The sequence below is a fragment of the Cydia fagiglandana genome, chromosome 12, assembly GCF_963556715.1.
Source record: "Cydia fagiglandana chromosome 12, ilCydFagi1.1, whole genome shotgun sequence".
Classification (NCBI taxonomy): Eukaryota; Metazoa; Arthropoda; class Insecta; order Lepidoptera; family Tortricidae; genus Cydia; species Cydia fagiglandana.
Genome location: NC_085943.1, coordinates 17,853,079 through 17,866,182, shown reverse-complemented (window position 1 = coordinate 17,866,182; position 13,104 = coordinate 17,853,079). Strand labels below are relative to the sequence as shown.

The 13,104-nt window shown below is 37.4% G+C and overlaps 1 protein-coding gene across 1 annotated transcript in view; it reads left to right on the top strand.

The window, feature by feature from the left end:
• The window catches only part of LOC134669387 (lachesin-like), a 122,954-nt gene that overhangs the window by 33,338 nt on the left and 76,512 nt on the right, over positions 1-13,104 (top strand). Inside the window, exon 2 of the mRNA XM_063526908.1 lies at positions 3,267-3,613. Within this exon, the coding sequence (XP_063382978.1) occupies positions 3,499-3,613 (115 nt within the window). The 5' untranslated portion in view covers positions 3,267-3,498. The remainder of the gene's footprint in view (positions 1-3,266; positions 3,614-13,104) is intronic.

Genomic DNA, 13,104 nt, shown 5'->3' with positions numbered 1-13,104 from the left:
ATTTGGGAAATGAATTAGAGATTCACTAGATAATATGAAATAGTAAAGATATGAAAAGGTGCCTTATAGCGGTTGGCGCTTACGCCATTATTAACTCCGCTCTAATATTATCGCCGGACACAATATTAGACCGGTCTACTTTTTCTACAGTAGTCACAATGCCTGCTGAGACCGGTTCATGGGTGTATATTGTTGCGTCTGTGAACGGGTTCCAGCAGACGTGACATTAAAGCTCTCCAGAGAGCATCTAGGTGTTGGATCTACATCCCCACGCAAGCCTATCAAAAACCGGAACTTATAGGCCCGTGAAATCCAAAATGGAGATATAATTATACTTTAACAACATTATCGTATGAATGAAACTCAAACCAAGTTTAAGCTTCATTGATTTGACTATCATGTAACAAGTAATAGGCGACTGCTGCATGCTAGTAAAGCAACCAGATGTCCCTAAAGAGTTAATTATGTTCTAAGAATAAGCTCCGATGGCTCCCTTGGGAACGCCCGCTTTTGTCCTTTTTATTTCTGTACTACGTTACAGGGAAATTTGATAAACATGCCTGGATACGTGTTCGATGGTGGCGCCGCTGCGGGACCCATTATTCATTTTATAGTTGACATGTCGTGTTGTAAAAATTAATGAAACAGGTTTTATGAATAAATAATGCAATTAATACTTCATTTATAATATAAACACTTTTAGGAGTTTGAAATGAAAACTGAGTTCACTAATAGGTAAGCCAATAATTTGCAGGATTTTTTTTTATTATGGCATGGGGCTTACCTAAATAATGAAAGTTGGAACAAGTACCTATAAAATAAAAATAAGAATAATTGGTTTAGTTTTAAGTTTTTCTAATGGAAATGCATTTAAAGTTAGACCAAGAAAAGTCTACAGCGGTTTTGACAGCCCACGCAGAGCAAGTGTTATTTATACATCATAATTTCATAGACGTTTGACGTTTAAAATGAGACTTGCACTGCGTGGGCTATCAAAATCGCTGCAGACTTCTCTTGGTCAAACTCACACTACACAATACTTTATGATCTTCTCTCCTTGCACAAGTGGCTTAGGATACTCAAGAGTATTAGTATTAAGTCATAAAAAGTTTACGTGTACAAATTCTCAATTTTGTGATAGCACTACATACAATGTCACACGACTTACGATGTCGCGAGTCTGAAATAACAGAGGCCAATTCGAACGTACATTTTGATTATGTAAGTTATGTCATTTTGCTATCATTTTACGAGTGTATTTCGCTATTACCTAGTGCGACAAGCAAGACGCACGGGCGTATGATAACAAACCCTTGTCTTTGAGCACTGATCAATATCCAATCGCCTAGTTACTAGAAATAATTTGTATTATTTAAATGGATATTTAATATTTATTGAGTTTTGTTTAGGTATGTACAAATTGTGCATATTTTTAACGAATGGCCACACTTAAAGAGGTAAAATATTAACAAAAGATATAAAGTCCATGTAAAATGTATAAGCATAATGGTAAATTCCGAAGCTTATGTCCCCTAGAAGAACAATAGACTATATTTACGATTCTATAGAACTGTGAAAACGGAAATCCTATTAAGGTGCTGTCCTTCAGCCCTCGGCGTCCTCTCGCGCTAGTGAATGGGAAATTGAACTTACTGGGAAATAAACACATGTCTCCGGAATCGTTTTGTCGATTTAATTACCAGTAGTTTACAGTTTTGGGATTTTATTACTTATTGCTCCAGCACATTCACGTGGGCACTTACATTTGGTGTCAAAAGGAGTCTCAAAGCCACTCAAAGAGAAGGAGCGAGTTAAGTTCGGAGTGTCTTTGCGATATGAAATTACAAATGGAAGTTCCAACTTCCGCAAGAGAACTGCACACAGTCGCCATGGTTAATTAGCAGCGGGCTCGTAGAATCTATGGCCGCAGGAGAAAAACGTTGTTGTGGTTATTAACTGAAAAACATGCATTATAAAGGTCTTAAATATCGTGATAGGCGATCGGGTCAAAACAGCAGGAAATCGTTACAAAAGGGCAGCTCGCAGAGGGTTCTTAAATAGTGTACTTATATCCGGCAAAGGACGGCTTCCTACGGATATGGCGATACCATTCCTGATGGTTACTGGTTGTTATTCACTAGATTGGCAGATAACTACCTACTTTCAGCAAAACATTGTATCTTTAGATCCACTTTACGGGCTCCGTCTTTTATACGTCTCTCAAAAGAAAATACTTTAAAGAAACTAAACAAAGCAACAGAATCAACAACAATCACACAGCACTGCATTGCCCATGGGATCCTTAAGTAAAGCAATACCTTGATTGCTTGGAGGGTGGGTATAAAATGGAGGCGCTCACGCAAGTGCCCTCGTTCACGTAATGCTCCTTCCATAAACGTCTGACCCGGACCTTTGATACAGACAAGTGGAGGAAAATGTTACCTTAAATCATAGCGGCTTAGTACGGCGCAGGATAAGTGTGGCACTTTGTGATGTTAGGAAAATTTGGTAATATTGGTTAACTTTTATTGATCTAATTAAAATTGTGCTGCGGTTCTCTACTAGCACACACAAAAAATTGTTTAGAACGGCTCGTGTCCGGGTCGAGGCAACCGACACTTCATTTTCTATGATAGGTGACCGGAGATCACGTGATGCTTTCTATATAAAACCGGCCAAGTGCGAGTCGGAATCGCGTTTCTAGGGTTCCGTACATAAGTCCGACTCACGCTTGACTGCACATTTCTAATGGGTTTTCCTGTCATCTATAGGTAAAGAACTATTTTGTGTATTTATTTCAAAATTTTAGACCCAGTAGTTTCGGAGATAAAGGGGGGAATGGTCATTTTTGGCTATTTTCTTAAATAACTTCGAACCTATATATTTTAAAATTATAAAAAAAACATGTCCATCTTTAGGTCACTAATTTACATATGTGTACCAAATTTCAACTTAATTGGTCCACTAATTTCCGAGAAAATAGGCTGTGACAGACGGACAGACAGACAGACGCACGAGTGATCCTATAAGGGTTCCGTTTTTTTCCTTTCGAGGTACGGAACCCTAAAAACGAAGTGTTGGATGATTCGGCCCGAACCCGGGCTGTTCTATCGTGAGTCTTCCTTAATACTTCTGTTAATATATTATTTCGTTCTTAAGTTCTACGTTGTACTTTACCTAATTGCCCTTTAGAAGTCTAGCTGTAAGAAATCCAAACGTACTAAATAACCCTCCCCTTAACTAAGACGTTATCTTAATTGTTTCAGGTACCCAACGGCGGATAATTTCATTAAAAGTGTAGCAATCTATTTAGTGGCCAAATAAATTACTTTTATTGCGCGTCATAAATTACAGACGGCCGATGTCATAAAAAAGTGCGGGCCATAACTGTCTGATTTCGTTTATCTCGAGCCACGTTTGTTTCTAAGGACTGTGCTGTGTTTGTGATGTTGCGAGTAGCTGCCATAAAAGGCGGCGTTGCCGATAATTCCAGTAGAAATGGGGTGGGGCCATAAAATAGAGTTATTTTTCTTCCGCGGAGACAAGATGCTTCTGACGCTGTACTCTGCGCTGCTTCTCTGGAGAATCGACTGCGTCGTCGAGAGCACTAAAGGTAACTTCTATTTCGCTTACGAACGTGTTTTATGCATTGAAGATTTTTAGGAGCACGTTATGTTTAGCTTTGTTCGTTGGTTTATGTTACGATGTTGTTAGATTTATGTAACCTGTGGAGGGTTTGATGTATATTTAGTACTTGCAAAATTTAGTATAAGTGCCGTTAAAGGTTGTATATGTATATAATTGGTCAAGCAAATCTTGTCAGTAGAACAAGGCGCGAAATTCAAATTTTCTATGGGACGATATCTTTTCGCGCCTACATTTTTTAAATTTGCCGCCTTTTTCTACTGACAAGATTTGCTTGACCATCTTATAGCAATATACATAATATAAAAAATATAAGATATTTTAAATAATTTTAATTAAAATTTGGCTTAAAACATTTTACGACGTCCGATCAATATCAATGTAATGGCATCATTAAATTCCTGGAATGGGCTCATTCAACAGCAATTCCGTTGGATACCGGCCGCTTTCTGAATTAACTATCCCGTGCCCGAATTTCTGATCCATCCAAGTTTGATGTATGTAAGTAACTGGCAATTAGTCATTTAAATACTGGTTCAGAAACGCTCACGTTACGTTACGTTAGTTTTTACTGTAGGTATGTTATCATTAGAATCATAGTTTTTTAGGGTTCCGTACCCAAAGGGTAAATACGGGACCCTATTACTAAGACTCCGCTGTCCGTCTGTCTGTCACCAGGCTGTATCTCACGTGATAGTTGTTGAAATTTCACAGATGATGTATTGTATTTCTGTTGCCGCTATAACAACAAATACTTACTAAAATGTACGACACCCTCGGTGGGAGAGTCCGACTCGTACTTGTCCGTTTTTTTTTTCGACTAATGGCTTCATTAAAGGTACAAACATTACCTGTTACAGATAAATAATTCTTGCAAATTTTTCTAAATAAGTATTTGGAATAGAATTTATTAAAATAAAAATAGCCTGATGTAAAAAAAAATATGCCCAAGCAAGCGCAAACTGAACAGTAAGTTTACGAGCAATAATTCCGTTAACACAAGTACCGATGCAAAGCTCGCACTCGCAATTACCTTTGAATCAAGCGAGATAACCTTTACAGCTTTAACCTTGGAGAGTATGAAACAATAAACACGCGTTTACGGCACCGGCGTAAAGCGGCGGAGTTGAGGGTACAAATCAGATTTCGTGACGCAAGCATAAAACATTTCGGCTGTACAAGTTGTACGGAAAACGCCACTAGTCCTCGCCCTAGGGAGTGACAAAATGTAACGAAGCGAGCGCACCATCCTTTTACCCAAATACATTTTTCGCCTCACATTGGGGCGACTTGTCTTCGGCTAGATTATTTATGTTGTCTCACCGTTTCCTTCGAGGTGCGACGAACGTTGGCCGGGAATCGTAACGCGAATAAAATTAATAGATGTGACACCTTTGAAGTTGGGATAATTTGTTTTGCGCTGCGAGGTTTCTGTGCGTTGCGTTGGTGAAAAAATATGTAATATTTGTTTGATTGTAGCCTTTTTTATGCTCGACCTAGTTAAGGTTATCAACTGTAATCTATCATAATAATAAATTTAAACAACGCCAATATACAGTGTGGAAAGATAAGTCGGGCCCTGGAGGGAAAGTACCATATATCCTTAAGCTGGCTCATTTTACTTAAAGCAGACATTCCTTTATTTTTAAAAAGAAACAAAACTGCATTCAAAGATTTTCTAAAACTCGCTTGCCTCGCCCGGGAATCGAACCGACTAAAAATTCCAAAAAATAAAAACTCGCTATTTTATTCTACTAGTCGATAAACTTAATGTTAATGATCACATTTCTCTAAGAACCATTAGGTCTTACACTCGTCTGTCGTACAAAATATCCATAAAATCTAATATTTAGTAGGTACTCAAGATTTATTTAGACAAGCCAAATTTAAGAAAAAAAGAAAAATACTTTGAATGCAGTTTTGTTTCTTTTTAAAAATAAAGGAATATCTCCTTTAAGTAAAATGAGCCAGCTTATGGATTTAAGGTAGTTTCCATCCAGGGCCCGACTTATCTTTCCACAATGTATAATGGCGGCACCAGCCGCGTACAACGACGACAGCGGCGAACGCGCCCTTGGCAGCCTCGACATCAGAGCGGCTACCGCGAAAACCGAAATTCGCAAATTGCGGGGATCTTTCTCTTTTACTCCAATAAAGGCATAATTAGAGTGACAGAGTAAAATCCCCGCAATTTGCGAACATCGATTTTCGCGGTAGCCCCTCAGTGTAGCACACCATCGGTGGCTGTCAGAGCGTTTTCACATTGCCCGATATCGGATAGTCAAGTTAAAAATAAAGATTAGGATGTTAATATTTTTGACAATTTATACTGAAGCTACATTGAAGACAATGGTGTAAGATGACCTATTTTTACTTAACAGTTCTTCCTACCGTTTTAACTATATGTAGGTATGTGCAGCAATGTACAAATTGCAGAACATTCCCAAAAAGCGGAAACGTTCTCGAGAATGTTCTCAGAACATTCCTGCAACATGGAAATTATCGTTTAAACAAGAGAATATACTTGAAATAAAGTTTAAATAGGCATAACTTAAAACTAAATGTTATTATGCATATATTATTGTCTATTACAGTTAGCTATTTTGTTGATGTGATAAGTTTACCAATAAATTGCTTAAATTCTCACTGTATTTCAGAGAACATTTCGACTTTCGAAATTTTTTTCCAAAAAAATTTTTTTCTTCATTACAATCTAGAGGCCTCTATCTCCCGCCATGCCAAATCTCAGCGCGCTCGGACCAACTTGAAAAAAATTAAAAAAAAAGTCGGCCATTATGTTTTTTTTAATGCAGTTTGTTTTGTCTCGGGGCCCTCTATGACATTTGGTCGAGCACCCCCCACCTATCACGCACCGTTTAAAAGTTGCCATACAAAATAAAAGTGGCCAGTTTTCCCGCAAATCCAGCATTTTTCCAAAAATTATTTTTTCATAGATATCTAGGGGACCCCAAAATTCCGTGACCAAAATTTCAGCGCGCTAGGACAACATTAAAAAAGTAAAAAAAAAAGTCGGCCATATTGAAAAAAAATGGCGGCGTCACAAACTGCCAAGGTCCCTCTATGACATTTGGTCGAGCACCCCCCACCTAAGTCTGACCGTTTGGCCGGGCCGTCATACATTTTTCTGACCGGAAGCGGACGACCAAAAGTCGGAATTTTCTGGGGGGTAGGAATAAACCTAAACTATCGTGAATATTCATGGTATAAACTACGATAAATAAATAAATTCTCGTTCTCGAGAACATTCTCAGAAGTTACCGAGAAATTCTCATGTGGAAAGTTTCGCAACTTTGGAAAGTTCTCGTGCGTGCATTGCTAGGTATGTGTATATGCGTCGCTTAGAATCTCCTACGAGCGAAGAGTGAATGATTTAAAAAGAGACTCTTTGTAAACCTTTTTTTTTATGTACCTTCCGACGAAAAGGATTTCCACAATATAATTGACAATAATTAATTAAATTACCTTCATATTTTGTTTTGACTTGTTTCATAAAGTACCTAACTTTTTAATTATGAGTAATGAGCGAACAAAGTAATTTAATAATCTTTACCGCTTATATAACTTAGTAGCAACACAGGATCTTTCATATACATTTTTAATACCGCATTGAGAGCCTTGAACCATTCGTAGTAAGCGTCAGCAACAAAGATATCATGTGATCCTAAGAGTTTCAATAGATTCAACTTTGTTATTGTTTCGCGTTCTTGAAAAGGAATTGCTACCGAACAAACGTTTTTAGATCAAGTATTTGGTGCCATAATCTTTGTCTAAACTTCTTATTCTATCCCATGTAAATGTGCAACATTTTATATTACCTCACATCGAACATAATACCGTCTTTATTTTGTTTACCGAACCACATTAAATCAATCACGTATTCAATGAAACCTATATCAGGAAGATCCAAGGCGCTTGGTTACCTTCGAAAAACTCGGTCTGTGGGCAAAGCTTTTCACTAATTCTAAATTTAAATGCATGAGATCGAATGGATTCACGCAGAGTGGATCCGGTGCGGAGTTTTCCGATTGCCAGTGCTTATGTATTTAGGAGAAAAATGGAAATGTTGTTCAAAGGATACAAAGTGCGGTAACAATTGATTTTCTTGGAAGGATTTCAAACTGAACGTTTTTTTAAACTGAAGTCATTTGTTGTTGATGTCATAAAGATTGTGTATAGAATCATTACACTGTTCACATACACAATTTATAATTAAAATGCGTTTATTTGATAAGTTTAGCAAGTTATAGTTAGTTTTATTTGATCGATAGTAATGTACAAGCCTATGTTCAGCAGTGGACGTCTTATGGCTGAGATGATGATGATGATGATGAATGTACAAGCATTGGAGCGTAAACATCACAGTGTAAAGTAAAGTCGAGTCACCAACGTGACACAGCGACATTGAAAATATTAAGGCCCGGCCAGAAGGGACAATCAGATTGACAATTTGATAACCAATTTTAGATTTATGGTGATATAGTACTGATAGTCGAGCGCTCGTAATTCAAAGACATGCCATAAACACGTATACTAGCTTGGAAAATTGTAGTGCTCGCACAATTTGATCTTACAGTAAAATCAAGTGTAATTCCAATTCCATTTTTTCGTCCGCACTATTCAATTAAATGTACAATTTAATCCGATTGAGCGCAAAATGTCTCGTCTGGACACCCATTCAGAGACAACAATCACAGGAGGTTCTGTTTGAAAACTTGCCGGTTTTACAATTTTTTTTTTATAATTAAGTATAAACATTTAGGTACATACATATTGTTTTATTTTTAATTGCAAAAAAAATGTAATTAACACGTTCGCGGACGCGGATTGCATAGCATCCGTTTTTGCACTACTCCTGGTGACGCGTATGCTATAGCATCCGTTATTCGTTTTAAATTTCTGCGTTGAAATGCTTATCAATCCGCTTTACCACAGTATAATATTATTCACCAACTTTTCCTCTACCAGTCACCAGAATCAAAGTTTGCATACTGCCATATTACATAGTTTTATCGAAGTTAAAAATTATCCTGTGACGTCTCCAATTGGGCCCCCCTTTCTGTGACGCACCTGTTATAGCATTCGTCTTTGTATGGGAGCTCCCTTAGTAGCCCGGCAGGTGCGTCTGGGAGTAGACACATGAAATTTGGGTGATTTTCGTGCGCGATAGCGAATTTGACGGATTTTTATAAAATCGTAATTAATGTTTTTCTTACAATTTCTTTAAGTTTTTCAATGTGTTTTAATAAACGAACATATTTACTAGTGGTTTATTGTGCTACAATCAAATTTTTATAACGGTGAATGTGAAAAAGTGAGGCATGAATGTGTATACCTAGCATTCAAGTAATTACGTGACTAGTCATAGTTTTGATGGTATAATTGTGAATTATAAGCCTGCTGGCGCTCGATGATCACCTCTTACAAGGTAAGAACCTTTCTGACAAGTATTGTGGCATAATTCTTGTATATTTCACGCCTTATGTTTGGTGCAGATGCATTCGAAAAATAATATAAAGTTGAGTGAATCATCGCCTGACAGGAAAAGTGGTGGACGCTTTACGTCCAGAACTTAACGCGGCGGTGCCTTACAGGGAACTCTAAAAGTGTAATGCGGACGAGATTGACGCTTTTGAGAAGTGGTGTTGGCGTAAAATGCTGCGTATACCTTGAACAGCTATAAAAACAAACTACTCTATTTTAGAGAGCTCAACATTGCCCCTTCGGCTCTCTGCAATATGCCATGAGTGGGCCTTTAGATTCTTCAGACATATGATGCGGTCTCCAACGCAGGATGTGTAGTATCACATAATTTTAGGTCGAATGAATGGCGAACGTGCTTGGGATGGGGCATGTATGAGATGGACACAATATGACAATGATAAGCAATGAGGGAACAAAACAGAAGTAGAAAAATGTTTGAAGACGCCAGCAATGAGTCTTTAGAGCAAAGATCTTGACTCTAGGCAGTCAGAATTCTCAGCCATCAAGTTCATCGACCACGATGAATGAATGCTATAACATGCGATGTCACATAAGATCACATCTTGACTACGTCATGTGACAGACATGCTTATGCATCCGAATTGTAGAGCATTTGTTGTCATATAGCGTATAAAAAATATACTTCATATTGACGCGGATTGCATAGCATTCGCCTTGCATAGCATTACGCGTCATATACAAACCTAAAATATATATTTGCAGTGACAGGAATGCTATAACAGTCCCAAAATCTCCATACAAAATTTAGGTGTCCAAACGGTGTGACTGAGCGTCCGCGAACGTGTTAAGCGTTGTTAAGGACCTGTAATTACTTTACTGAATCCATATTCATAACAATATGTGTATATCATAAGCGAACACACTTGCATGTATCTTAAATAGAAACGACATATTTAATTGTCGTAACACAATGGAATCAATTAAACTACTTTTTTTTTGCAATTTACTGTACCAACATAAAATACATGTTTAATTTCGTATTTTGAAAACATGTTCGAGGTTAAAATCGTCGGAAATGTCTGGGATAGTATTTCAAATTAGGAATGATTTATCAAGAACAGGGCCAACAAGTAAAAGCTTCTCATTATTTATGTTATAATAGTAACCTAATTAGGTTTCACCTAACAAATGTGTGATGTTACCGTCTGTATAATTATGGCTCATCATCCCGTTATAATAAGTTTTCTATAGCAGAATGCCCTTTTTTTATTAACACATTACCCCTTATTTTCGTCGAAATTTTAATAAATATAACATTACATGAGTATTTAATTAACTGCGGGCAATTCCAGCCAGTCATTGCCCGAAAATGAAAATTACCCAGCAATACTAAAAACAGCCGACTAAAGGCCCAAAGTGACAACAACTACTTAGTAGGAGACGTCATTTTTATTATAGAACTAGTGATGTGAAAAGCACAGATGTGTAGTGCGTTCGCCGCGTTTTAATAGCGAGCTGTCGTTGACACAAAGTGGCATTGTGTATTGCACAAACGAGCCACGGGGGTGAACAAAAAAGCCCTTCTAATTGTTTGCACATTTCGACCCCTTGAGATTTAGCACGCTAGGGACGAGGGATCGAGGGCTGGGGTGTTGGCATTGAGCGCGTGATAGATGAATTTTCAAATTCGATTTCGCTTTGGATGTTTTGATACATGGGTTCGGGAAGTAATAGATTTGGTAATATTGGTTTTGATACGACGGATCATATTAATAACTATTTTATTTGGGAATACTCGTATTCATTCCCCGGTGATATAATCGTAGCTTGAAAATAATAAACGATCGACAAGCCTATTCGAACGTTACTGGCATCAGAATGACATCCTAATTATGTAATTTAGTTATCATGTATTTCGCTCGTACTTGTCTGTACAACATGTATTGGCGCGAGCGAGACGCACGATAACTAATCTGATATCAGTGTACTATCGGGTGCAGCGACGGTTGAGCATTTCTCAACGAAAATCGCTTGCACCCAAAACTTTAAAACGTCACGCCTTCTTATATAACAAGTATTACAGCCAATCACAGTCGTGCCTTAAGTATATTGCATCGATATTGTTTTTGGGTTCTTACCTGACCAACCCAAACATGTGTTGACCATCGTTATCAGTTGCATTTTAAAGGGCATTCTATGTTAGAAAGATTACACATCTGGTGCCCGTAAAACAATTGTGCGACCAAGAATACGTGTGGAAACTTTTTTTAATAGCCATAATGTTTGTCCAGAATTGTTAAATTTTGCGCACTTTGCGTGCAGAGACCGTGCGGCGTCTTAACTTAACATCTGCCCGCTTGAACGAATCTTAAATTGTTTAACGACCCTTACTTTTTTGGCCACGTATTTAACCGGTCAACTAATTAATCGGATTTCAGTAGCTTAAAAAATAGAAATAGGTACTAAAATGAATACTGTGACTGGCCCTATGCCTAAAATACAGTATTAAAGCTAATATCTCAATATAAAACTTACATTTTCAGCAGTTAAAGGAAACTTTCCAGGTAGTTCCTAAGTACTCCAGTACTTTTCTCATGATTTTATTGAATATTCGAGGCAATGGAAGCTTAAATTACTTGGTTTCACGGACTAGTCTTTATCACATGTATCCACTATTAAATTAATTACTAAACAACTTCATAGAAAGACAAGATAACAGCAAGAATCTATTAGAGAAAATAAACAACATATTTTTTTGTTGACGTAAGGATGACATTGACATCATTGACAGTTGTGTGCGAGGAGCCATCTAGGTAACATTTTAAACTGTAAATTTCAAAAAAACGTGAGGTAGATAAAAGATTACAATAATTAAATAATTAATTTTTTTTATATGTTTAAAAGAAAATAAACATTATTATGGAGGAAAATACGAAATACTTCAGTATGAACGTAATATTTGGAATCATAATGGGAAAAATCTTAACTCAAACATACTTTGGTTGTGCATGCGCGTACGTAAATACGATTTAAAACTACCCTCATCAGCATTTTATTATGGATCTTAACATGTAGGACATAAGGTTTAAGTAAGAAAATCATATATGGCACCGATTAAGGTCATCATGGTTAATCAAGAGTAAACCTTAAAGTATGAGACATAGGAACTACGTGCAAAAACATGTCGAGAGTCGGCGTTAAACGGTTTTAAGCTTTAAGTAAAGTATGTAAGACTTATATTTCGGTAAGGTAAGTGGGCATATTAAGGGACGGTGGTTTGTCTTCACTGAAGACAGGGTGAATGACCGAGAACAATGGGTTGTCTTCGCTGACGACATTTTTGTCCTTGCCAAGGTCATTTTTGTCGTCACTGACGACACTTTTGTCTTCACTGAAGACAGGGTGAATGACCTTGGACAATGGGTTGTCTTCATTGACGACATTTTTGTCTTCACTGAAGACACTTTTGTCGTCACTGACGACAAGAATAATAGTATAAAAGGATTGAAGAGGGGCGATGCGATTTAGTCTTTGACTAGCGTCCGGACCGACAACTGACTTTGGTTTTTGCATAGTACGCGGAAATTATTGGTGAGTAGTGGGGAAGCTCTGTCCATTTTGTTCTGAGTGCTTAGCTTTATCGAGATTAAGACGCAAGTCCCAAATCTCATAGAGTAGAACTTGGAATTGTGTCTTTGTTTTGGCATGGCGGAAATATGTGTTTCTGTTATGTTTGAACTTAGATATCATTGGATAGAGTGTGTCCACTTTGCTAATAGTTTTCTATAGGAGTTTTCAATAGAAATGTAGTTGTTTGGAAAGCGTTTATTTGACTTATATCTGAGAACTCCTAGTTTTATTATTTCATATGATTCAAAACCAAATCAGTGCCTAGACATACAGTTTAGTCTAGCCTTTCATCTGCTATCCTAACGGTGACAAACAGCGGATGGAAGGAGGTCTATTTTGTTCCAAGATGAGGGTTGTCTTGGGGTC